Source organism: Amblyraja radiata, chromosome 2, assembly GCF_010909765.2.
Source record: "Amblyraja radiata isolate CabotCenter1 chromosome 2, sAmbRad1.1.pri, whole genome shotgun sequence".
Taxonomy (NCBI): Eukaryota; Metazoa; Chordata; class Chondrichthyes; order Rajiformes; family Rajidae; genus Amblyraja; species Amblyraja radiata.
This window is the reverse complement of record NC_045957.1, coordinates 3,802,399-3,830,037: the sequence shown is the minus strand read 5'-3', so window position 1 is coordinate 3,830,037 and position 27,639 is coordinate 3,802,399. Positions and strand designations below refer to the sequence as shown.

General features: G+C 45.0%; 1 protein-coding gene across 1 annotated transcript in view; it reads left to right on the top strand.

Annotated features, from left to right (window-relative positions):
- The window catches only part of mindy4 (MINDY lysine 48 deubiquitinase 4), a 204,321-nt gene that overhangs the window by 77,390 nt on the left and 99,292 nt on the right, over nucleotides 1-27,639 (top strand). The window contains exons 6-7 of the mRNA XM_033040703.1: nucleotides 17,606-17,655; nucleotides 21,794-21,900. Coding sequence (XP_032896594.1) covers nucleotides 17,606-17,655; nucleotides 21,794-21,900 — 157 coding nt within the window. The remainder of the gene's footprint in view (nucleotides 1-17,605; nucleotides 17,656-21,793; nucleotides 21,901-27,639) is intronic.

The following is a 27,639-nucleotide window of genomic DNA, read 5'->3' as shown; positions in this document are numbered from 1 at the left end:
CAAACCTTTCCTTTTCAAATGCCAGCCCAATTGTTTCTTAAATGTGATAGCATCTTTAAACCTTCGACCTTAGAGATACAGCATAGAATAGGCAACTGAGTCTGCACTGACCAATGATCACCCCGTACACTAACATTATCCTGCACACTAGGGACAATTTACAACTTTACCAAAGCCAATTAATCTACAAACTTGTACATCTTTGGAGTGTGGGAGTTAACTGGAGAAAACCCATGCGGTCACAGGGAGAATGTACAGACTCCATACCTGTAGTCAGGACCGAACCCAGGTCTCTGGCGCTGTAAGGTAACGACTCCACTGCCTCGCCACTGTACCGCCCTGCCTCAACTACCTCCACCAACAACCCGTTCCACCACCCTTTGTGTAAAATAAAAAGTTGCCCCTCAGGTTCCCAATACATCTTTCACCCCTCACCTTAAAAGTATGTCCTCTGGTTCTTGATTCCCCTACCCTGGGTAAAAGATTCTGTCCACTTTCCCTCTAATAACCTCATGATTTTATACATCTCTATAAGATCACACCCCATCTTCCTGCTCTCTAAGGAATTAAGTCCCAGTCTTTTCAACCTCTCTCTATAGCGCAGACCCTCAAGTTCAGGCAACGCAACAATAGGCAATAGACAATAGGTGCAGGAGTAGGCCATTCGGCCCTTCGAGCCAGCACCGCCATTTAATGTGATCATGGCTGATCATCCCCAATCAGTACCCCGTTCCTGCCTTCTCCCCATATCCCCGCTATAACTCCGCTATCTGTAAGAGTCCTATCTAGCTCTCTCTTGAAAGCATCCAGAGAACCTGCCTCCATCGCCCCGAGGCAGAGAATTCCACACACACAACTCTCTGTGAGGAAAAGTGTTTCCCTGTCTCCGTTCTAAATGGCTTACTCCTTATTCTTAAACTGTGCCCCCTGGTTCTGGACTTCCCCAACATCGGGAACATGTGTCCTGCCTCTACCGTGTCCAAACCCTTAACAATCTTATATGTTTCAATAAGATTCCCTCTCATCCTTCTAAACTCCAGAGTGTACAAGCCCAGCCGCTCCATTCTCTCAGCATATAACAGTCCCGCCATCGCGGGAATTAACCTTGTAAACCTACGCTTCCCTCCCTCAACAGCAAGAATGTCCTTCCTCAAATTAGGGGACTAAAACTGAACATAATACTCCAGGTGTGGTCTCACTTGGGCCATGTTGCTCCTATACTCGACTCCTCTTGTTATAAAGGCCAACATGCCATTCGCTTTTTTCACTGCCTGCTGTACCTGAATGCTTACTTTCATGGACTGATGAACAAGGACCCCCAGATCCCGTTGTACTTCCCCTTTTCCCGACTTTACGCCATTTAGATAGTAATCTGCCTTCCTGTTTTTGATACCAAAATGGATAACCTCACATTTATCCACATTAAACTTCATCTGCCATGCATCTGCCCACTCCCTCAACCTGTCCAAGTCACCCTGCATTCTCATAACATCCTCCTCACAGTTCACACTGCCACCCAGCTTTGTGTCATCTGCAAATTTGCTAATGTTACTTTGAATCTCTTCATCCAAATCATTGATTTATATTGTAAATAGCTGCGGTCCCAGCACCGAGCCTTGCGGTACCCCACTAGTCACTGCCTGCCATTCTGAAAGTGACCTATTAATCCATGCACTTTGTTTCCTGTCTGCCAACCAATTTTCTATCCATGTCAGCACTCTACCCCCAATACCATGTGCCCTAATTTTGCCCACTAATCTCCTATGTGGGACCTTATCAAATGCTTTCTGAAAGTCCAGGTACACTACATCCACTGGCTCTCCCTTGTCCATTTTCCTAGTTACATCCTCAAAAAATTCCAGAAGATTAGTCAAGCATGATTTCCCCTCGGACCGATCCTGTTACTGCTATCCAAATGTGCCGCTATTTCATCTTTTATAATTGCCTACAGCAACTTCCCTACCACCGATGTCAGGCTAACTGGTCTATAATTCCATGTTTTCTCACTCCCGCCTTTCTTAAAAAGTGGGATAACATTAGCTACCCTTCAATCCACAGGAACTGATCCTGAATCTATAGAACATAGGAAAATTGTCAACAACCTGACAACCATGCCTCATGCATGTAGCTTGTTCGCTAAACACTGAGCTTACCCATAATCACAATAATACACTTAAAGTCCTTGGAGTACAATAGAAATTGGCATCTCAGAATCAGGCCATTTAATGCAAAGATCCTATAGCAAGCAAGATAGATCACTCGACGAAAAAGACGTAGTACGGTCACGGGCAGATTCATGGGTAATTTTTGGCCCCATTTCCGTAACCGGTTTCCGTCTCCGCACCAAAGCTCCCATCATAGCAGAGCAAAGATACTAGTGCGGAGACGGAAGCCGGTTACGGAAACATCCTCGTAAAAATAAAAGTTATTTGGTAAAAATCTTCTCCTCATTGTCAGAATTATAATTTATTAACACAAACTGTTCCCCCGCAACGTTGATTACACTGCGAGTCGGGTCGGGTAGGGTTACTGAAATGGATGAAAAAAAGACCCATGTTCCGCTCCGTTGCGTTGCGTACTACACGTCAGCCCATTGCATTTAGCAAGAGTGGTCTACCTTGCTCTGCTATAGGATCTTTGATTTTATGCACTTTGAAAGAGATTGAAAGTTATCATCTTATGGCACAGAAACGGGCCCATCAATCCCTCATGTCCATGCCAACCATCGTTAACGGTCAGATGAGCGGTGCAAGTATTTTTACACAGAGATGGTGGGTGTGAAACAGGTGGTGGTAGAGGCAGAAACCACAGGCACATGGATGTGCAAGGTATGGCGGGATATGGATCACATGCAGGCAGATGAAGTTAGTTTATTTCAGCATCTTGTTCGCCACAGTCAAGTGGGTGAAAGCGCTGTTCCTGTGCTGTATTCTTCTATGTTTATAAGTAGTCATCCCTGCTAATCCCATTATCCAGCATTGCGTCCATTGCCTTCTATAACTTGGTTGTAATTGTATGATCAATTTGATACTGGAACTTGCATCAGCCATCTCTGCAAGCAAAACGTTCCAGCTGCTAATTTTTGTTCCGTGTTATTGCTTTATCTCTAGCCCTGCAAATTGGTCACCTTCTTATCTATATCTGATTGTCTTTAAAAGTTCCTGTGATATCTGATTGCACCTTCCTCTCAGGGTGTGGCTTCAAGGTCTTTTGAGTGTCTCTGTGCTTTGGTTCATTTGTAAAATGTTTCAAATCCTTGGATTCCGGTTGTCAGGCATGTGGGCAGAATAAACTGTTTTCTCCCGCTCAGCTTTATCGAAACCTTGCTCAGATAATGAAGATGGTTGTAAAAATTGCAGCAGGATCTTGATCGATTGGCCAGGTGCGCTAAGGAATGGTTGATGGAATTTAATGCAGAGAAATGTGAGGTGTTACATTTTGGGAAGTCTAACATGGGCAGGCCAGTGAATGGTAGGCCACTGGAGAATGTTGTAAAGCAGAGGGATCTAGGAGTACAAGTGCATGGTTCCTTGAAGGCCAACTCACAGGTAGATAAGGTAGTCAAAAAGGCTTTTGTAACATTGACCTTCATCAGTCAGAATATTGAGTATAGAAGTTGGGAGATCATGCTGCAGTTGTATAAGACGTTGATGAGGCCGCATTTAGAGTATTGTGTTCATTTCTGGCCACCATGTTATAGGAAAGATGTTGTCAAGCTGGAAATGGTACAGAGAAGATTTATGAGGATGTTGCCAGGACTAGAGGGTCTGATATATAGCGTGAGGTTGAATAGGCTGGGAATCTTTTCCTTGGAGTGCAGGGGCATGAGGGGTGATCTTATAGAGGTGTATAAGATCATGAGAAGAATAGATTGAGTAGATGCAGAGTCTCTTGCCCAGTTGGTGAATCAAGGACCAAAGGACATAGGTATAAGGTGAAGGGGAAAATAATTAATTAGAATCTGAGGGGTACCTTTTTCACACAAAGAGTGGTGGGTGTATGGAACAAGCTGCCAGAGGAGGTAGTTGAGGCTGGGACTAGCCCAACATTTAAGAGACAGTTAGGTACATGGATAGGACAGGGTTGGAGGGATATGGACCATATACGGGCAGGTGGGACTAGTGTAGCTGGGACATACCTCCATCCTATCCCCCCTGGTCCAATCCCATCCTACCTATGTCCAAGACACCTCACACGCTCTTTGTCTCTTCAATTACCTCCGCTGTCCAGGCCCCCCACTACCTCATCTTTACTATGGATGTCCAGTCACTCCACCAGGAAGGTCTGAAAACCCTCAATTTCTTCCTCGACTACAACTTCCTCAGACCACTTCCGTCTACTAACTCTGTCCTCTGCCTTACTCTTAACTTCTCCTTCGACTCCTCCCTCTTCCTCCAAATCCAAGGTGTAGCTATGGGCACTCGCAAGGCTGTCTCTTTGTAGGGTATGTTGAACAATCCCTGTTTCAGATGAACACTGTGTGTAGGAAAGAACTGCAGATGCTGGTTTAAATCGAAGGTAGACACAAAATCCTGGAGTAACTCCAGTCTTTCTGTCTCCAACTACATTCTATCTCTGTCCCGCCCACTCCCCTGACATCAGTCTGAAGAAGGGTCTCGACCCGAAACGTCACCCATTCCTTCTCTCCAGAGATGCCGCCTGTCCCGCTGAGTTACTCCTGCATTTTGTGTCTACCAGGTGAACACTGGTCCTATCCCTGAACTCTATCTCCGCTATATTGACGACTGCATTGGTGCAACCTCCTGTACCCATGCAGAACTCACTGACCTAATTAACTTTACTACTAATTTCCATCCTGCGCTCAAATTCATGGATCATCTCTGACATCTCCCTACTGTTTTTTGATCTCACCGTCTCCATCACAGGATACAAACTATCAACTATCATTTATTTCAAACCCACTGACTCCCATAGCTATCTAGACTACACTTCTTCCCAAACTGTTTTCTATAAAGACTCTATCCCCAACTCCCAATTTCTCCATCTACATCTCATCTGCGTCCAAGATGAGGTGTTCTATACCAGTAATCGGATATGTCCTCATTCTTTAAAGAATGGGGTTTCCCTTCTTCTATTATATTTGAGACCCTCACTAGGGCCCCTCAATACCCCGCAGCTACGCTCTTGTTCTACCTCCCCCCCCCATTCGTAACAAGGACAGAGTCGGCCTTGTCCTCACCTTCCACCGCATCAGCCGTTGCATACATCACACAATCCTCTGACATTTTCGCCACCTCCAATAGCATCCCACTATTAGCCACATCTTCCCATCTCCACCGCTGGGGAAACGGGTGTGCATCTAGGGGTGAAAAAAGGAAAGAAGTGTTGTTTAGTTACCTAAAATTGGAGAATTCAATGTTAATGCCATTGGGTTTCAATGAAGAACGGGTACTAACCTCCCCACCATCACAGAGATCTGTAGGAGGCACTGCCTCAAAAAGGCAGCCGGTATTATCAAGGATCCACGCCACCCTTTTATTGACACGTGTACCAATTAAGGTACAGTGATATGCAAATTACCCAAGCAGACCCACCTTGATTTCGTTTTTAGTTTAGAGACACAGTGCGGAAACAGGCTCTTCAGCCCACCGAGTCCACACTGACCAGTGATCCCCGCACATTAACACTACCCCACATATACCATGGGACAATTTGTACACTATACCAAGCCAATTAACATGCAAACCTGTGCGTCTTTGGAGTGTGCGAGGAAACCGAAGATCTCGGGGAAAACTCACAGTGAGAACGTACAAACTCCGTACAGACAGCACCTGTAGTCGGGATCGAACCCGGGTCTCAGGCGCTGCAAGTGCTGTACGGCTGCAACTCTACCGCTGCGCTACCGTGCCACCCAGTGATGTGCACCCATTTCTCCCACTGTCCACCCTCTTTCCATTTCCCCATCCCCTTTTACCTACATTCCTTCCTCTAGCTTCACATTTCATGCCTCTTCTCTACTTATCTCACCACCTTTTGTCGTCTATTCTTCTCTGGCCTTTGTCCATCCCTGTCAGTCAAATCCCCTCCCCTCTACATCTGCCATCTACCACTTGCCCCGGCTTTGTCCTGCCCCCATCTCTCTTCCAGCTTTCCACCCCCACGACAATCCATCTGAAAAAGAGTCCCCACCCAAAACATCACATAACCATGTTCTCTAGAGATGCTGCCTGACCTAGAAACAAAGAACTGCAGATGCTGGTTTCCAACAAAAAAAAAGACACAAAGTGCTGGAGTAACTAAGCCGGTCAAAGAGCACCTCTGGAGAACATGGATAGGTGACGTTTCGGGGCAGGACTCTTCTTCAGACTGGCCTGCTGAGTTATTCCTATGCTTGTGTCAAAAGTTTGTTGATGTTTGCTTCTGCCCTGATTGCTTGCAATGTAATGGATATTAATTTAAAATGAGCATTTTCTTGACGGGGTTTAGTCATCCCCATTGGTATTCCTAATTTATGGACTTTATGGACTTGTTCAATCAGCATTCTTTGATCATCAAGTTGTTCTTGTGAAAAAGCAAAATGGAACACAAGGTGCTGCAGTAACGCAGCAGGTCAGGCAGCATCTCTGAAGTTCATGGATGGGTGACGTTTCAAGTCGGGACCCTTCTTCAAACTTTTTGGTAATTTTGGGTTGAGCGCATCACATTCTCGGTTTCTCTCAAACACGGATAGTTAAAATCCTATAATATAAACGTTAATATTTAAAAAAAAATTAAATTTTCCCCAGTGTGTAGGATAGTGCTAGGGTACAGGGTGATCGCTGGTCGGCTCGGACTCGGTGGGCAAAATGGCCTGTTTCTGCGCTCTATCTGTAAACCAAACTAAAATTGTCTCCCCTCTCCCCAAACCACCCCCTACGCTTAATAATAGTTCATTTATTTCAGATTCAGATTCAGATTCAGATTCAACTTTATTGTCATTGTGCAGTGTACAGTACAGAGACAACGAAATGCAGTATTTGTACATATGTGGGATACCAGAGTTTCAAGCTGCCTCCTGTGGCCATTTCTCTTTTCCAAAGGAGTGTTTTACACTCTGCTCTCTGGACCTCTGAAGATTTGCCAGAAGTTGTCCCAAAGGGAGAAACAAATCCAGTACACTGAGAATTATGTCTGCAAGAAATACTCTTTCACTGACCGCACTAAAGCATGAGTTACGATTACATTGTAAATGACCTGTTAAATCACTGTTTCCATTACTTTTCACTTGTAGCAGCCTAAAAGTGATTTAGTTTGTTTGAATGTACCAAAATTGATTTACTGATTTATTGAGAGATCTGTCACTGGCAATCAGATAATACAACCAACTGATGTATTCTTGGTAAACAGTATTCAGGTAAAGGGATGATGGTTGGAAATGTTCCTGTATAATAACAGCCTTGCTGCTTAAGTGCGATTTTATATCCACGTTTAATTATTAGATCATTGGATGAATAAGGGTTTTGTTGCTCATAACCCAGCTGATTGATACAGCAGTCAAAATGTAGAAACAAGGAACTGCAGATGCTGGGTTACACAAAAGGACACAAAGTGCTGGAGGGTCAGGTAGCATCTCTGGAGAACATGGATAGCTGAATTTTCAGGTCGGGAACCTTCTTCAGACTGATTCATTGAGATCTCACCAATTCTTAGTCATTTCTTCCATCTACATGATATCAAGAATCAGATGACTGAGTTGGAGAGATTAAGAGAGCTGACTACATCCAGATTTCAGGACCTGAAGAGTTACTCCATACGTTTTTGTCCTTTTCCATTGATACAGCAAATGGGCAAGTTATACAAACCGACCATGGATGTGGCGACTTTGGAGATGGTGCGAGCGAGGGTTACCAAGATGTTGCCTGGATTAGAGAGGATAAGGAGAGGACACAGGAGGCTGAGGGGAGACCTGATAGAAGTATACAGTACATTCAAAAAGTATTCAGACCCCTTCACTTTTTCCACATTTTGTTACGTTACAGCCTTATTCTAAAATGGCAGTTCTCCCTGCAGTCTGCCCTTTCATCCTTTTTTAATTTTATTTTTTGTCCTGTTAAAAAACAAAATGTTAGTTGGAGGTCTTTTATGTGGGGGGTGGGGAAGAGGAAGGGGGAAACTTTATTTCTTAGTCCCCTACCTGGTCGGAGAGGCGGCTTCCCTCCGAGCTGCTTCTTCGCCCCTTCCTCGCGGCCTACCATCGAGACTGGAGCGGCGTTTCCTGTCGGGACCGGCCGGGACTACAGCTTCGGCGGCGGCGCAGTGCTGGGACACCATCACGGAGCGTGCGATGCCTTGCCGGGTCGCCGTGCGGTAAGCTCCGGAGTCCGGAGGCGGGCGGCGCTGGATTTAAAACACCGCGGAGCCTGGGATCTCTTGCCGAGATCGCCAGAGTTAGAGCTCCGGCCAGCGCGGCCTTTCGAATTCGGGTACCGCAGTCTCTGGGGAGGGAGCCGTCGATCCAGACATTTCCAAGCCGCCGAGGAGTGTTCACCCGACGCTGGAGTTCCAGCTTTCCGGCAAGAGGGCCTGAAAACATTGGACTGGCTGCGGAGGCCACAAATAGACCCCGACCTCGGGTGATTCACAGAGGAAGAGGACTTATCTTTTTGATGCCTTTCCCCACAGTGGAAAATGTTGATTCTGTTGTGGGGGGACGTTCATGTTGAATTCTATAATGTGTTGTGTCATTTTTTCTTATTTTAAATTTTTTCTATGGATGAACGGAAACTTTATTATTTATTTTATGTAAAGCACTTTGGTTTCAACGCGTTGATTTAAACGTGCTATATAAATAAAATTTGCTTACTTACTAAAATGGATTAAATTAAATTTTTTTATCATCAATCTACACACAATACCTCATAATATAAAAGCAAAAACAGGTGTTTAGAAATTTTTGCAAAGTAATTACAAAGAAATAACTGAAATATCACATTTACATAAGTATTCAGACCCTTTGCTATGACACTCAAAATTGAGCTTCGGTGCATCCTGTTTCCATTGATTATCCTTGAGATGTTTCTACAACTTGGTTGGAGTCCACCAGTGGTAAATTAAATTGATTGTACATGATTTGGAAAGGCACACACCTGTCTATATAAGGTCCTGCAGTTGACAGTGCATGTCAGAGCAAAATCCAAGGCATGAAGACGAAGGAATTGTCCGTAGACCTCTGAGACAGGATTGTGTTGAGACATAGATCTGGGGAAGGGTATAAAACAATTTCTGCAGCATTGCAGGTCCCGAAGAGCACAGTGGCCTCCGTCATTCTTAAACGGAAGAACTTTGGAACCACCAGGACTCTTCATAGAGCTGGCCGCCCGGCCAAACTGAGCAATCGGGGGAGAAGGGCCTTGGTCAGGGAGGTGACCAAGAACCCGATGGTCACTCTCACAGAGCTCCAGAGTTCCACCGTGGAGATGGGAGAACCTTCCGGAAGGACAACAATATCTGTAGCACTCCACCATTCAGGCCTTTATGGTAGAGTGGCCAGACGGAAGCCACTCCTCAGTAAAAGACACATGACAGCCCGCTTGGAGTTTGCCAAAAGGCACCTAAACAAGATTCTCCGGGTCTGATGAAACCAAGATTGAACTGTTTGGCCTGAAAGCCAAGCATCAGGTCTGGAGGAAACGAGGCACCGCTCATCACCTGGCCAATACCATACCTACGGTGAAGCATGGTGGTGGCAGCATCATGCTGTGGGGATGTTTTTCAGCGGCAGGAAGTGGGAGACTAGTCAGGATCAAGGGACAAATGAACGGAGAAAAGTACAGAGAGATCCTTGATGAAAACCTGCTCCAGAGCGTTCTGGACCACAGACTGGGGCAGAGGTTCACCTTCCAACAGGACAACGACCCTAAGCACACAGCCAAGACAACACAGGAGTGGCTTCGTAACAAGTCTGTGAATGTCCTTGAGTGGCCCAGCCAGAGCCCGGACTTGAACCCGATCGAATATCTCTGGAGGGACCTGAAAATAGCTGTGTATCAACACTCCCCATCTAACCTGACAGAGCTTGAGAGGATCTGCAGAGAAGAATGGGAGAAATTACCCAATTACAGGTGTGCCAAGCTTGTAGCGTCATACCCAAGAAGACTTGAGGCTGTAATCGCTGCCAAAGGTGCCTCAACAAAGGACTGAGTAAAGGGTCTGAATACTTATGTAAATGTGTTATTTCAGTTATTTATTTTTAATTACTTTGCAATTAATTACACCTGTTTTCACTTTTTTATTATGGGGCATTGTGTATAGATTGATGATTAAAAAAATAATTTAATCCATTTTAGAATAAGGCTGTAACATAAAAAAATGTGGAAAAAGTGAATTGGCTGGAATACTTTCTGAATGCACTGTATAAAATTATGAGAGGCATAGATATGGTCGACAGTCAGAACTTTTTCCCAGGATTGAAAGGTCAAAGGCTATAGGGTATAGCTTTAAGGTGAGAGGGGCAAAGTTTAAAGGAGATGTGTAGGGGCAAGTTTTTTTACACAGGGGATAGTTGAATGAACTGCTTAGGGATGGTGGTGGAAGCAGATACGATAGTGGTGTTTGAGATTTTTAGATAGACACATGAATATGCAGGGAATGGAGGGATATGGATCACGTGTGGGCAGAGGAGATTAGTTGAACTCGGCACAGATGTTGTGGGCCAAAGGGCCTGTTTCTGTGCTGTACTGTTCTATGACCTTCTGAGGTCTTTGTTCAGCTGCAGTGTCTCACCTACTGTCAAGTCTTCTAATGTTTTTGCAGTTTCCCCGCTTGAAAGGGATTTGATTTATCTACCCCGAAATGATGAACTGGATTCACTCAGACCAAACACTTCTTTTCCACCTTTTTTATTTTCTCCTTCTTTTATTTTGGCAGATTAGTCCTTAGCAGTTTTAGTCTTTATCAGTTTTGGTCTTTATCAGTTTTGGTCTTTATCAGTTTTGGTCTTTATCAGTTTTGGTCTTTAACTGTTTTGGTCTTTAACAGTTTTGGTCTTTAACAGTTTTGGTCTTTAACAGTTTTGGTCTTTAACAGTTTTGGTCTTTAACAGTTTTGGTCTTTAACAGTTTTGGTCTTTAACAGGTGAAAAACCGGCTGCCAATCGGGTCTGTAGAAAATCAGTCCTGCTTGCCTTCTCTGGCTCTCGCGGCAGTCTTTTCGGACAGTCCTTTTGATTTACTGTTCAAGTTCTCTGCTCGCAAGTTTCTTGTCTCTCCTTCACTGGCTTCTGGTGCTCTGTGCCCTTTTGACCCCCAGGTAGAACTCGGCAGGCTGGGGTTCCGCCCACTTTAATCACTGTCACGTGATTTCAATTGTAGCAATTCTCTGCACCTGTTCTTTCACTTCAGTTTGACTTGACACCTCCCACTCGATCTTCCAATGGAACCACTTGGGAGATCGACGCTTTAAAGTCAAACTTTGAAGTCTAGGTTTGAACTTGGTCTTTATTTTTACCAATCGATCTGTTGTGGTGCTTGGGAAAGTTGTGCCCCATTGCGCAGCACAAAAAATGTATTTTAGAGCATTTTCTTGTTTTCTTATTGTAATGACTCCTGTCAAAGAGATGGCCTCCCACTTTGGATTGTTTCGGGCTTTGTTCTTGCCAAGAAACCTCTTCGCTGCTCTCCAAATCCATGCAACTGTCTTGATCAGTCGAGTTAGAATGCTGAACCGCTTGACATCAACAAGGTTCTGAATAGCTGACCCTGCAGGTGGTCTCTTTGGGCTTGTTGGTTCCGGTTCTTGGTTCTCTACTTTGGCTCTTGATAGTGCTGCTACAAAAGCTTTCTTCTGTAACTTGTTGATGTTCTCTCTGGCAGTGGCAGCCAGTTCTTTAGCTGATTTTATTGGCCACTCACAGGCAATACCAGGAACTTCGGTCCATTTTGCCACTCTGAATACTGATCAAGGTCTTGAGGGCTGGCACCTCTGGTGATTACATCAGCGATGTTTTGTGGGCCAGGAATCCACCGCCAGTCCTGAATGTTGGTGCTTGTTTGAATCTCTCCAATCCGATTGGCGAAGAATGTCTGAAATCCGTAGCTTTCTCGCTGTATTGCACCAAGGATTGTTTGGCTATCCACAAGATGATACCACTTCGCCACTTGAATTTGACTGTGTAGCTCAAAATACTTCTTTAAGCGTGAGGCGAACACTGCTCCGCACATCTCTGCTTTAACAGCGTCTCCTCTGTGGTCCAAGGGAGTTAACTTGGCCTTGGATTCCACAAGTCTGACAATTGGGCCATGGTCTGAATCCCATCTCAGGTACATCACTGCCCCGTAGGTGTGCTCACTTCCGTCAGAAAAGGTGATTCCCAAGGGTTCAGTTGCGGAGCAAGAGGGAGTCAGTGCCCTGACGAACTTGACTTTTCCAAGTTGTACGTACTCTTCAAAGAGCTTAATTGCATCCTCCCTGAGTCCATCTGAGAGTGCCATGTCCCATGTGTCTCTGACCGAACAGCTTCCCTCTTTTGCTTCTTGGAAAGCTCTGCGTACCAGAATCGCTCCCTTTTGCTTAACAGGAGCCACTATGCCGATGGGGTCATATATCCCTGCTACCTGGCTGAGAAGCTCTCTTCTTGTTAGGGGATTTGGCGTCTGAGTTTTGATTTGCTCTTGTAGAAGGCTTTGACCAAGCCGCATCCTTTTCTTTCTCTTGGAGAAATTGATTCCCACCATAACGTGGAGCATTGTCTTCAACAATGTAGCCCAGACCAAGTGCCTTGTTATCATCATCATGCATTTGGTTTGGTAGGATCATGCTTTTTGTTTTGCTTTTCTTTAAAGCATCACTGTCCTCCTTCCTCCCACTTTGGCCAGACAGAACCCAAGGCTTGAGCTCAAACCCACCAGCTTTTAGGATTTGTTCCACATTTGCTGTGATGATTCTCAACTGGTCGAGGCTGTTGTGAGATGTGAGGATGTCGTCAACATAGCTGTCTTTCTGGAGTACTTGCTGCTCATCCTTGAGGTGGGTAAAAGAAGGAAGATTAGCAGTCTCACGCATTGCCAACTGTGCAATGCACCCCGCAGGTTTGTCTCCGATGTTCACTCTTGTGATAGCATACTCTCCCAGCTCCTCGTCCTCGGAATCTCGCCAGAGGAATCTGTGTAAGTGTACTTCACGGTCCTCCAACCAGACTGAGTTATACATCTTCTTTATGTCTCCCAGAGCAGCATAGATTCCGCCTCTGAATCTGAGGAGGACGGCGCGAATTTGGTTGAGGACGTCTGGACCTTTCATCAGCAAATCATTTAAGCTGACACCATTGCACTTTTGGCTGCTGTTCCACACTAGTCTCACTGGGGTTGTGACAGAGTGGGGGTTTGGAGCAATAAGGTGACTCACATACCACACTGGTCCCTTCCAGTTTGCAATCATGTCTTCGGACAATTTGATTGCAGCCTTTCGGTCCACCATGTCGTGCACCTGAGCTGTGTAGGCACTTTTCCATTCAGGTTCTCTGGATAGCTGCCTCTCCGTCCTGAGAAATGTGGCTTCCACTGTCCTTTTATTATTTGTAGAGAAGCTGGGTCTTCCAACCAAGGATAGCTAGCATGCCAATGTGGGTCTTTACTGTGACGGTCTCCTGTTACGTAGGTGAGGCCTTCCCTTACCACTTCGAGCTCTCGCTCTTCAGCAAGAGTCATTTCTTTTCCGCCTGGCTGGCAGTTTCCACAGCGGCAACCCCCGCACTTTGGCTCACATGCTGCTCCAATGCTATCCCACTTCCACCAATCCAAGAAGTCCCGATTGGCGGTTGATTTACGTGACTTCTGAACTTTGACGGCGACCTGTCCGTTTGGTGAAAGTTCCTCAGGGACTGGGGCAGTGAGCTCCTCATACTTTAAAGCAGCTGCTCTCATTGATCTTGCGAAGTGTGTTTTGGACATGTGGCTGACATGGTAAGCTTCTCAAACAGCTCAGGATGACAACCTCCAACAGTCTTTCCCAGTGGTCCATCCCACAGAATGAGATCTCCAACAGTTCTAATCCTCTGAGGCGCTAGCTGACCTTCTCTATGGCTTATGAGCAAATGTATCTCTTTTGGTCTCACAAGTTCCTCAAGTGGGACGTCTGGAAAGAACTTTTGCAGCTGCTGTGGTGTCACATGTTTGTGAACATCTGCAATGCTGTCCAACCCATAACAAACTAACTGGTGCGACTTGAGTGTGCCCTTGGGAGTGTTCACTCGGATCTTTAGAAGGTAGCGCCTCGTCTCTACGTGGACCTTCATCCCCCCAACTCCATGGACGATAAGCGTGATGTCTTCACTCCTAAGGTTCAGTCTACTCGCAGCCTTGTGAGTTATGTAGTTGGTATCTGAAGCCAAGTCAATTAATGTCCCAACCTTTTGTCCAGCATTTGCTACGACCTCCAGAAGCATCAAAATCACTGGATGCTCTTGCAGTCCACCTTCCTTTAGGAGGCTTGGCTGATGCTTTGCAGTGTTGAAGGCTCTTGATGCAGTGTTCGAGAACACATCTCGGCATTGTTTTGCCAACTCTGGTGGAAGTTTGCTGAAAAACTCCTCTTGGTGCACTGTATATTTCTTCTTGCCTTTATCTTCCTCTGGACCAAATTTACTCCTTCTCTGATCCACACTGCTTTTCCTCATCTCATAATTGGGGCACAGATAAAAATGATGCTCAGGAGTCTGTTCATCCTTGCAGATTTGATTTTTACACAGATATGCAGGTTTGCAGTATGAACCATCATCATGAACTTCAAGACACTTTTTGCATGCTCCCAACTTCTTTACTGCAGCTCTTTTCTCTGTCAGCTTTAGCCCTCGAAACTGCTTGCAGAAGTACAGCTTCCTTTTATGCTTTACGTCACCACAGACTACACAACTTGTGTGGTCATTTCCTGACTTGGTAGACTTGGTTCTGGCATGTCTTGGTTCAGTCCGAGTTTCCTTTCTACTCGGCTCCTCGTCCCTCAGTTGCTCGAGCTGTTCGTATATGCTCTCCTGCTCTTTGAGAAATGACAAGAGACTGTCAACCCGTTTCTCTGGTGCCAAAGCATTCCTCTTGTCAGCTACATAAACCAGCCATTCCTTCTTAAGGGTTTCTGGAAGCTTGGTTTCAATTGATTTTGTCATCAGTGGATTTTTAATAGCGCCTGTGTCTCCGAGATCGCTCAAGTCATTAAGCGCCTTTTCCACAGCTTGAATTAATTCCACTATTTTACGTGGCTGATGTCCTCTGACAGGTGGAATTCTCTGAAGCTCCTCCACTATCTCAATAGCAATAGCTGTTTGATTTCCAAACCGGTTCTCTAGGACACGAAAGATATCATCTGCAGTGTTATAACTTGTGAGGCGGAGGTCTCTTGTAATTTTGTCCTCCAGACTGTCCAGCAATTGAACCTTCTTCACCTCATTTGATCCAGTGGGTTCACCTTGCTTTTGCAGTGCTTCCCAATCCTTCCTCCATCTATAAAAGTCACGCTTGTTTCCAGTAAACTTAGGAAGGGCCGTGGGCCTCAGTCTGATGGCTGGTGAAGGATAATTGAAAGCATTCGCCGCTTGTGCTAATCCTTCAGCGTCCTCCTTTATTCTTGCCTGTATGAAGTCAGCCTTCCTGGAAACCAGTTAGGGGACGAGAAGCTCGAGTGTTCTTAGGTGTTTCTGGAAGCTCTCTTGCTCATCCAGAGGGACCCAACGTTTCCACCGACTATACATCTCCTTTGCAGTCTGTACCAGTTTCTGCAGGTGGTTAAGCATGAATTCATATGCTTCTTGGTTGCTATTTGATGGTGCAGTGGCAGCAGCAAGTTCACATGCACCATCTGCTGTCTGTAGTGAGGTGGATAATTCAACATTTCCAAAGTTTGCCCATAGAGTGTTCTGGATGAGCCTTTTGACCTCTTTTAGTTTTGACTCACACTCCTTTGCAGTCTTTGCCAGGTCGGCACTTTGCTGTTCAGTTAACACAGTTTCTTCATCTGCGTCCAGCTCCGCCTCCAGCTCTGCAATGAGTCCAGCCTCCACATCGTCATTGGCTTCCATGACTTTTTCGGCCTCCTGCATGAGTTTGTTGAAATTGTTCCTGAGCTCCTCTTCAGACATTTCTTCATGGTTTCTAATGATGCTGTTAACAAGACGAGAGAATGCCCTTTTTGCTGTTGTCCTCTCCACCTTGAGCTGCTCAGCTGACTTTCCAGCAACTTCATCAGCCATGTTTTATCTTGACTTAACTGTCTCTTTTCCAGGTTTCCAGATCTCCTGGCCCCGCCCGGTTTTTCACAGTCAAGTCTCCTGGTCACAGCGGTTTTTCACTGTCAAGTCTTCTAATGTTTTTGCAGTTTCCCCGCTTAAAAGGGATTTGATTTATCTACCCCGAAATGATGAACTGGATTCACTCAGACCAAACACTTCTTTTCCACCTTTTTTATTTTCTCCTTCTTTTATTTTGGCAGATTAGTCCTTAGCAGTTTTAGTCTTTATCAGTTTTGGTCTTTATCAGTTTTGGTCTTTATCAGTTTTGGTCTTTATCAGTTTTGGTCTTTAACAGTTTTGGTCTTTAACAGTTTTGGTCTTTAACAGTTTTGGTCTTTAACAGTTTTGGTCTTTAACAGTTTTGGTCTTTAACAGTTTTGGTCTTTAACAGGTGAAAAACCGGCTGCCAATCGGGTCTGTAGAAAGTCAGTCCTGCTTGCCTTCTCTGGCTCTCGCGGCAGTCTTTTCGGACAGTCCTTTTGATTTACTGTTCAAGTTCTCTGCTCGCAAGTTTCTTGTCTCTCCTTCACTGGCTTCTGGTGCTCTGTGCCCTTTTGACCCCCAGGCAGAACTCGGCAGGCTGGGGTTCCGCCCACTTTAATCACTGTCTCGTGATTTCAATTGTAGCAATTCTCTGCACCTGTTCTTTCACTTCAGTTTGACTTGACACCTACCGATGAGAGGAAGGCAGACTGCAGTTCCATCTGCCATCTCTGGAAGAGTTTGGGGTAAATCTGCTGGGGTTGGTACTGGTACAGGCCCACCACCGATTTTGGTTACAGAGCCTTTCTGCCAGACCAACAGAGGTCATGGAGACAGTTTTGCCGGACCATCAGAGGTGACGGCCACAGAGTGGAGTCCAACGGAACGGTCTGCTCAGGTCGCTGGGGGCCGAGATATCGGCTTGCAAAGTTTGGTTGGGCCCGGGCCGCAGGGAGCAAATTCAATTCGCCGATCGGCCATAAAAGTCGGCTATGGGAATGGATCTGCCGGCTCCGGCCGGGCTGGAGTTCCAGAGCTCTGGCTATAGGGCCCAAATTCGACCCCCTGATTGTCCGCGTAAGTCCTAATGAAATCGAGATCGGCCGTCTCTCCAGGGCGAGGGGCCATATTTTTAGGGGACTTCTAAGGGGGATTTCAATCCTTCTCGTAATTATGTCTGGATTAAAGGAGGTGCCAGACCACCAGTTGCTGGAAAATCTGTTGCGCACCTGTATTGAGAGATGCCCAAATATTGTACCTTGATGCTCATTTCTGAAAGACTCTATTCTGATGCTTCTGAATGTGTTTGAGGCAATGTAAACATTTATATATATTTAACCAACAATTCTGCAATTGAAACCAATCACTTCCTTGCTGTATTCATAAATAATGTTTTGTTCTTTCCAGAATGTCCTCGATGTGTTCTGAAACTCAGCTGGAAGAACGGCTACAGTTAGGTATGGCTTTCCAAACTTCTGACCCTTCTGTAAGTCCTAAAAACAGTTTAAATGATAAAAGGCCATTAAATGATAGGGCTTTTGCAACCATTTACTGTTAGCTGGAAGAAGAGGGACTTGTTAACCAGGGCGTTTCTGTGAATGATTGAGTTTCTGCTACTTTTCATTTGTATGTTGTAACAGTTAAAATCGATATATTTTGTTGGAATGTTTGCATTCATAAAGCATTCATATGTTGAGAAATCAGTAACCAGATATCGGATAAATGACTAACTGACGCATTCCTAGCAAATAGCAGTTGAATAAAGCATTGATACTTGCTACCTCCATGTATTAACTATCAGTCTGAAGAAGAGTCCCAGCCCGAAATGTCGCCTGTCCAAACCTTCCACAGATGCTGCCTGACCCGCTGAGTTCCTCCAGCACTTTGTGTTTTGCTCAGGATTCCAGCATCTGCAATTTCTTTTCTCTCCGCGTATTAACTGTTCAGTTTTGCACATTTGATTCGGAAAGAGTGCAAGCAGGATTTGCGAGGATGTTGTCAGGACTCGAGAGCCTGAGTTATCGGGAGAGGTTGGGGAGGCTAAAAGCCCTGTCCCACGGTACGAGTTCATTCCAAGAGTTGTCCCGTGTTTGCCCTGATTCGAACTCGGCGATTTACGGTAATAGCCAATCGATGGAACTCGGGGCTCTCGTGGACATTTTTCATCATGTTGAAAAATATTCACGAGTCTTCCCGTGCTTACCTGCCGTTAGCGAGTCTGCCCGAGTACCTGCCGTTAACGCTAAGAGACATCCCCGAGCTCCGACAAACCCGCTACGTTCATTCTCCGTGCTTACCACGAGTTTTTTAAAAACTCGGGAGAGCTCTTAGAATGAACTTGTACCGTGGGACAGGGCTTTAAGACTTTATTCCTTGGAGCTCAGGAGGCAGAGTGATGATCTGATAGAGGTGGATAAAATTATGAGGAGAATAGATGTGGTGAATGCACAGTCCTTTTCCCACAGTAGGAGAATCAAGATCCAGAGGACATGGATTTAAGGTGAAAGGAGAGAGATTTAATGGCAATCTGAGGGGTAACCTTTTCACCCAGAACGTGGCTGTTTGTGAATGATCCACGGCAACACACATAGTGAAAGATCAATCTTTATTCCATAAGCAATCAGGAACATTTAAACTGCCAGCCATTCACCTCCAGCTCAGCGTGGCTTGTGAGAGCCGGCTAGTGTAAAGCTGTGTAGTACCGTAATACCATGTAAAGGGTGGTATGCATATATGTGTAGTGAGATTATAAATGGCAAGGATTAATAAGGGTAAATCTACATCCTTCCTCTTATAGAAGCAAAGCATATATAGAGTGGTTAGTGGAGCATATTGTAAAACACCAGTATAGGGTGTGGGCATTTATTATTTTACGTGTACATGCTTGTGCATATGTCAGCACATAAGACGAAACGGGTTCAAGTATAGCCGGTGAATATTCCAATCAGCGGGTTTGGCTTGCAGTCACGACCTGCATGTGTACGGTAGTACCCCTCGTGCACCTCATCCTTCTCTGAGGGTTAATCGACAGTGGCTGATATATGGAATGAGCTGTCAGAGGAGGTAGTTGAGGCTGGTACAATAACAACATTTAAATGACACTTGAGCAGGATAGGATAGGAAAGGTTTCGAGGGATATGGGCCAAAAGTGGGCAAATGGGACTAGTTTAGATGGGGCATCTTGGTCAACATCTTGGATTTCATTTTGGCCTATGTGGCTGATGCAGTAAACTGCTTCTTGTGCCCAATAATATTAAGCACCACTAAATAAGCCATAAGCCATCAGTCTGAAGAAGGGTTTCGGCCCGAAACGTCGCCTATTTCCTTCGCTCCATAGATGCTGCTGCACCCGCTGAGTTTCCCCAGCAATTTTGTGTACCTTCGATATTCCAGCATCTGCAGTTCCCTTTTGAACACTAAATAAGCCATAGTTGACTTAGTATTGAATTGTATTTTCTATATAGAAGAAATTCATTTTGATCAGCAAGTGAGAGTCATTGAGTCATATTGCACTGTTACTGGCCCTTGGGCCCAACTTGTCCAAGTTGGACCAAGATGCCTATCTAAGCTAGTCCCATTTACCTGTGTTTGAACCATATCACACTAATTAAGTTTACCGAGGTACAGTGAAAAGCTTTTGTTGCATGTTAACCAGTCAGCAGAAAGACAATACATAATTACCATCGAGCCATCCACAGTACAGATACAGGATAAAGAGAATAACTTTTACTGCAAGATAAAGTCCGATTAAAGATAGTCTGGGTCTTCAATGAGGCAGATTGTAGCTCAGGACCACTCTCTAGCTGCTGATGGGATGGTTCAGTTGCCCGATAACAGCTGGGAAGAAACATAGAAAATAGGTGCAGGAGGAGTCCATTTGGCCCTCCAAGCCAGCACCGCCATTCATTGTGATCATGGCTGGTCATCCCCAATCAATAACCCGTGCCTGCCTTCTCCCCATATCCCTTGCTTCCGCTAGCCCCCAGAGCTCTATCTAATTCTCTTTTAAATTCATCCAGTGAATTGGCCTCTACTGCCTTTTGTGACCGAGAATTCTACAAATTCATAACTCTCTGGGTGAAAAGGTTTTTTCTCATCTCAGTTAAATGGCCTCCCCTTTATTCTTAGACTGTGGCCCCTTGTTCTGGACTCCCCAAATATTGAGACCATTTTTCGTGCATCTAGCTTGTCCAGTCCTTTTTATAAATGTATACGTTTCTATAAGATCTCCTCTCATCCTTCTAAATTCCAGTGAATACAAGCCCAGTCTTTCCAACCTTTTCTCAGATGACAGTCCCGCAATCCCGGGGATCAATCTCGTGAACTTATGCTGCACTGCCTCAATAGCAAGGATGTCCTTCCTCAAATTAGGAGACCAAAACTGCACACAATACTCTAAATCATTAATATATATTGTAAATAGTTGCGGCCCCAGCACCAAGCCTTGCGGCACTCCACTCTCGACAGCCTGCCTTTCTGACAGGGACCCGTTTATTCCTACTCTTTGTTTCCTGTCTGCCAACCAATTCTCTATCCATGTCAATAACTTACCCCCAATACCATGTGCTCTAATTTTGCCCACTAATCTCCTGTGTGGGACCTTATCAAAGGCTTTCTGAAAGTCCAGATACACTACATAAATCCCATCCATTATCATTATTATTACATCCACTGGCTCTCTTTCACCCATTTTACTTGTCACATCCTCAAAAAATTCCAGAAGATTAGTCAAGCAGGATTTCCCCTTCATAAATTCTTGCTGACTTGGAACAATCCCTTTACTGCTATCCAAATGCGCTGTTATTACTTATTTAATAATTGACTCCAGCATCTTCCCAACCACCAAGGTCAGGCTAACTGGTCTATAATTCCCCGTTTTCTCTCTCACTCCTTTCTTGAAAAGTGGGATAACATTAGCTACCTTCCAATCCACGGGAACTGTCCTGAATCTATAGAACATTGGAAAATTATCACCAATGATTCACAGGAACTACCCCTGAATCTGGAGGTGTGCATTTTCTGTCCAAATGTATTTTAATTGTTGATATAGTACCTGCCTCAACTACCTTCTCTGGCAGCTCGTTCCCTCTACCCACTGCCTACTGTGTGAAAAAGTTTGTATTCTTTTCTTTCGGTAAAAGACCTGTATATGATTCACTAATGCTTACTTTTTAATTGTTTAATCTGTTAACCAGCTCGCAGTTCTGTACAATTTAAAGTAAAATTAAGTTATTAGAGACACAAGTGAGAGTGAAAACATGATCAGTCTGGAGAAGGCCCCTTGCTACGTTGTATAGATGCTTTTGCTACAATGATAGACAAAGATTACAGCAGAATATCTTTGAACCGCAGGAGTGAGACGTTGGATCTAAACAGTCTGTTTTTTTTGGAGATTAGTCCCAACTGTTTAACCTCCTCACTCAAATCCCGTCTTTCTCCAGAAATGCATTAAATTGTCTCTTGAATCTAATGCAAGACCTGTTTTACTGTCTTATCTTATTCTTTAACAACAACACTTAGCCAGGCATGTGTCTGCTCCAGTGCTCATGTATCTGTTGTACACAACCTGAAACAATGATTGATTCATATTTACAGCCGACATCGATGATGATGACTTTGAAGATGTCGATGAAATTCCAACCGTCAGTTCACTTCGTAAACACCACATCGATTCTAAACCCATAGACCAGCCACTTGCAGTAGTAAGTTGTATTATCTTTCTTGTCTTTTCAATTGATCAGTTACTTACTGCTACAAACATTTTTGGTTCAATTCTTATTGGGTACTCATTTGGCAGGGTATTATGTTTAGCTTCAGTACCTCTGGATTACAGAGATCTCTCCTTGAAGTGGTGATATTCGGTGAAGATTGGATCCGGCTGGGATGTTTGCCGGATTTGCTGACGAAAATGATTTTCACTCCGCAATTTAACTAAGAGCTACATCATAAGACATAAGAGCAGCACAGTGGCGCAGCGGTAGAGTTGCTGCCTTAAGCGGCCTTTTCACGGGGCGACTTGACGCAAGAGTTAACCGGAGTTTAACATCGTGGGAACCTCGTGCGATAACAGTACGGCATTCGTGGACCACCGTGGACCACCGTAGCGCTAACGGCAGGTCATCGTGTAACTTGGTCACTCGGGAGAAAATTCAAGAAAGTTTGAATTTCTCCAAGAGTGACTTGTACACTTGTGGTTGAGTATTGCAACATTATATGAACGTAGTGGCCAGTGCGATATCCGTGCGATATCCGTAATAACTCTTGCGGGTACCGTGGGAACTCCTGCGAACGGTGAACCCGGAAGCTGGACAGAGGGGACAGAAGGTGATTAAAAATTATCTTCTGTGGGATTGAATTTAAAAAATAAATAAAAATAAAGATTTACATCCGCATATGGACATCAACTTATTCATGAGTTATGTTAATGAGATTCAAGAAAATAACTATAATCTTTAAAAGGGACTTTAAAAGGGACTTTACTGAAAGGTTACGCATTTTTATGGTCCGTGAGAAATTTTTCACATGTACTTCTTTGAGAGATACAGGTCGGAGTCCTCGGGTCCAGGGGTCCGGAACGCTACCAATCAATGTTGTGCAGAGACCCGTGTAAGGAGTGAACTGCACATGCTGGTTTAAACCGAAGACAGACACAAAAAGCTGGAGTAACTCAGCGAGTCAAGCAGCATCTCTGGAGAAAAAAAGCTGATGTTTCGGGACGAGACACATCTTCAGACTCAATTCCGATTAGGCTGTCTGAAGAAGGGTTCCGGTGTTGGGGGAGTCCAGAACCAGGGTCCCAGTTTTACAGTCTACCGTGGGAACTCTTTAACTCAGTAAAGTAAAGTAGCCTTTATTGTCATATCAGCGCACAGGCAGCAGTTGACTGTTGCTCTATTCAGTTTCCCAGGGGGTCGGGACGGGACTGGAGTTGGGAGAGAAAGGTGGGGGAGTCGAGGGAGAGGAGGGGGAGACAGATGGGGGTGTCTTCATTTACTGACGGCGGGTGTCTGTCACTGAAACAGGCAGGTGAGATTTCACATCCACCTTGTGTGTGCCTCTCTCTCTCTCTCCCTCCCTCATACACAGGCTGAGAGACTCTGCCTCTGTGAGTGTACGTCTCTTTCTCCCCCTCTCCCACACACAGTAAGACCGAGGTACTGTGCTCAGTCCATCTGTGTCTCCCACATACACAGTAAAATATGTCTCCAAATGAGCCAATTCAACCAAGGGAGGATATATATAGTGTGTGGAAAAAAAAGTTACATCATTTGTGTCACGTGTAGTTCACGATGTTCATTCAAGATTTAACGGGAAAGCTCGGGAAACGGACAAGTTCACTCGCACAAATAGCAGAAATGCCGAGTACCGTGGGAACTCTTTATCTACTGCCGTTATATCGTGCGAGACTCGTGCTGGACCACGACCTCTTCACTCTGGTGACATCTTGCGTCAACTCGCCCCGTGAAAAAGCCCCATCATAGCGTCAGAGACCCGGGTTCGATCCAGACTATGAGTGCTGTCTGTGTGTGGAGTTTTTAACGTTCTCTCTGTGACCGCGTGGATTTTCTCCGGGTGCTTCAGTTTCCTTCCACATTCTAATGACGTGCAGATTTGTAGGCTAATTGGCTTCTGTAAATTGTCAATAGTGTGCAGAATAGAATAGAAGTAGTGTACGCGTGATTGCTGGTCGGAGCGAACTTGGTGGGCCGAAGGGCCTATTTTCACGCTGTATCTCTAAACTAAACTAAGCAGATTTGGGCCGTTTGGCCCATTGAGTCTACTCTACCATTCAAACATGGCTGATGTATGTTTTTCCTCTCAATTTCATTCTTCAAACTTCTCCCCGTAACCTTTGAAACCCTTGCCAGAGATGGCTAGCTATCAATATCTACAACATCTGAAAGTAAAAATCTTCTAAATCTCATGAGATTATCTAGCTCTCTCTCATTGTCCAACTCTCTACCTCGTCACATCTGGCAGAGCTGCTGCCTCACAGCACCAAAGATCTGAACTTCAGCTTTACTGAACATTTGAACCCGCGGAGTGGAAATCATTTTAGTCAAATGATTTAGAGGTGGTAGGTTCGAACCTTGCCAGAGAGCGACAGATTCCTAAATGTTACTGCTGATTCAGTCGCTTCCCAAATGGCTAACATGTTGAGTCTAATTTGGTGGGCTGCCTTTGAGATTTAGTTAATGTACTATAGAACAAAAATTATATCCTGAACCATTGCATACAGTTTAATTAGTAAATTGACCAGTTTTAATGGAACCAGAATCATACAACACAGAAAAAGGCCCTTCGCCCCACCATAGCCATGCTGACTGTGATGCCTATCTCTACTCATCATGTTTATCTGCTTTAGGCCTGAGATCCCGTGCTGTTCAAATATCTGCCTTTTAAACACTAATTATTTACCTTTATCCTCTCCTTTGGCAGTTTATTGCAGGTAATTCTAGAATGGATAGAGTGAATGCACAGTGGAGTAACGGTAGAGTTGTTGCCTTACGGCTTGATCCTGAAAACGGGTGCTGTCTGTACGGAGTTTTCACGTTCCCCCAATCACCACGTGGGTTTTCTCCAGATGCTTTGGTTTCCTCCCACATCGCAAACACGTGCAGGTTTGTAGGTTAATTGGCCTCTGTAAATTGTCCCCAGTGTGTAGGATAGAAGTAGTGTATGGGTGATCGAGGGTCAGCGTGGATTCGGTGGGCCGAAGAGGTTGTTTCTATGCTGTTTCTCTAAAACTAAAACTAAATCACAGTAATTTGCTCAGGGTAGAGGAGTCAACAACCAGAGGACACAGGTTTAAAGTGAGAGGGGAAAGATTTGATAGGTATCTGAGGGCAACTTTTTCACACAGTATTTTGAACGAGCAGCCAGAGGAGGTTGGTGAGGCAGGTAATAAAACAACATGTAAAATGTTTAGAGGGATGTGGGCCAAATTTACAGTTTACAGACCTGTCATGCTGCTACAAGTAAGAATTTGATTGTTCCTTTTGAATTGAATGGAATTGAATAATTTATTGTCACAGGTGACAAGTCACAATGAAATTCTTTGCTTGCATACCCAAAGTATACAAATCGTCACCACGTAAAGGACGCTGACAAAGATGCAAAGTATCCCGCGCCATGTCCTCCACTGTTCTCCCCCCTTCCCCTCCCCCTTCCCTCACGTCAAGTCCTCCTTCGTTCTCCTCCCGCTCCCCTCCCTCACGGCGGTCCCACCAAACCGGGTCCTCCTTTATTCCCTATGGGGCAACCTTCTACTCCGTTCTACGTAGGCTTAGTATCTAGGACAATTAAACACTCTTGATCTTAGAGATGGTTTTTGCTTGGAGATTTTGTGGTGTAAATGTTAGTAATGTTAAAACCGGTCAATTTGCTGATAATTAGCGTGATCTGAATTGGCAGTAATTAGTTGGAGTTCGTTCTTTTTCTGCTTTGAATGGGAGACACCTGGACAATCTTCTACATTGTTGGGTAGGAGATTGTTATAACAGTACTAGAACAAACTTGGAAAGACACACAGCCTGCTGTGGAGCACAGGTCTTCAGTCCTGAAATCTGGAAATCTGGATGTTGTCCTGTAAAGGCTATCCCCCTACTCCCAATTCTTCTGTCTACACCGCATCTGCACCCAAGATGAGGTGTTCCATACCACGACATCGGAGATGCCCTCATACTTTAGGGAACCGGGTCTGCATCGACCAGCAATCCCCCACTATCCTACACACTAGGGGCAATTTACAATTTTTACCAAAACCAATTACCTACAAACCTGGACGTCTTTGAGTGTGTGAGGAAACCGGAGCACCCGAAGAAAATCTACGCAGGTCAGAGGGAGAACGTACAAAGTCTGTAAAGACAGCATTCATAGTCAGGATTGAACCCGGGTCTCTGGTGCAGTAAAGGGCCTGTCCCACTTGGCTGTCATTTGCGCACGATTTACACGACCTCCAAAAACGCACGGGTAGCGCGGGACGGCGCATGGAGAGGCACGGAGGAGTATGGAGTTGCGCGCGGTATCGCGCGGCGCTCCAGGATTTTGTGCTGCATGAAATCTTCGTGCGCCACCGCTTACGCACACGGACATACTGCGGTCGCACGCTGACGTCCTGACCTCGTACGTGTAGTGCGTGGTGACGCATGATTACGTCACCGTGCGTAACCATGCACCGCCGCATGCCGCCCATACGCAGTCGGCCCACCTTTTACGCGTCATGGATGTAAGCACGCGCGATTTAAAAATTTGCACAGTTTCGTAGAGAAAACTACGTGGTGAACAACAAAATACACTAAACCGGAAGGTGTAAAAGTGAATTGATGCTTCACTTGCAATGACTGCTTGGGTCCCTGAATTGTGGGTAAGGAAGAGGTTAAAAAGACAAATGTATCTCCTACAGCTGGATGGACGAATGACATGAGAAGGGGTACAGTTGGTAGAAATGGAAGAGCAAACCAGATAAGTGACACAAAATGCTGGAGTAACTCGGCGGGACAGGCAGCATCTCTGGAGAGAAGCAATGGGTGACGTTTCGGGTCGAGACCCTTCTTCAGACTGAAGAAGAGTCTCCACCCGAAACATCATCCCTTCTCTCCAGAGATGCTGCCTGTCCCACCGAGTTACTCCTGCATTTTGTGTCTATCTTTAATTTAAACCAGCATCTGCAGTTCCTTCCTACAGATTAATTTGGTCTGCAGTTTGCTACTTTTCATTCACCTCTTTTTTTGAATAAGGGCATTACATCTGCAGTTTTCCAATTGCTAGCACCACTCAAGAAACTGGAACATTTTAGAAAATCACCATAAATATCATAAACTGGGTAAATATCATAAACTGGGTATTCAAATGACGTCACGTGCTCCAGACGGCTGTGCTGACGCATGAAGACGCGTGATGACGCACGCAACAGTCGTGCGTCAGTCACTACCGGCCTGTTGCGTAAATGATGGCCAAGTGGGACAGACCTTTAAGGCAGCAACACTACCACTGCATCACTGTGCCACTGAACTATTTAAAGTATTTTATATTTTCCCGATAAAGGGTTTTGGCCTGCAACAGTTATTGGCATATTTTGCATTAAGCAGATTTTTTTTGTCAAAGCCGCAGGCTGATTTCTTGAATGGATATTCCTATGTCTGTTCCTTAAGCCCTTTTATTCTGAAGGGAGATAAGGTGACTCCAGAGTTTATGGTGGATTAATATCTATGATATGTTGAGGCAAGGATGGTCGAAAGGGGTCAATAAATCTTGAAGATAAGCAAGTGGTGGAAAAATACCACACAGGAGTTCAGTCAATACCTCAGAAACTATCGGCAAGTTTAACACTTTGAGTGCACTGTTGAGAGTTCCAAACCTGAAACATTAATAGAGCCAATCACAAAATGCTAGAGGATCTCAGCAGGTCAGGCAGCATCTGTGGAGGGCACAGATTTTGG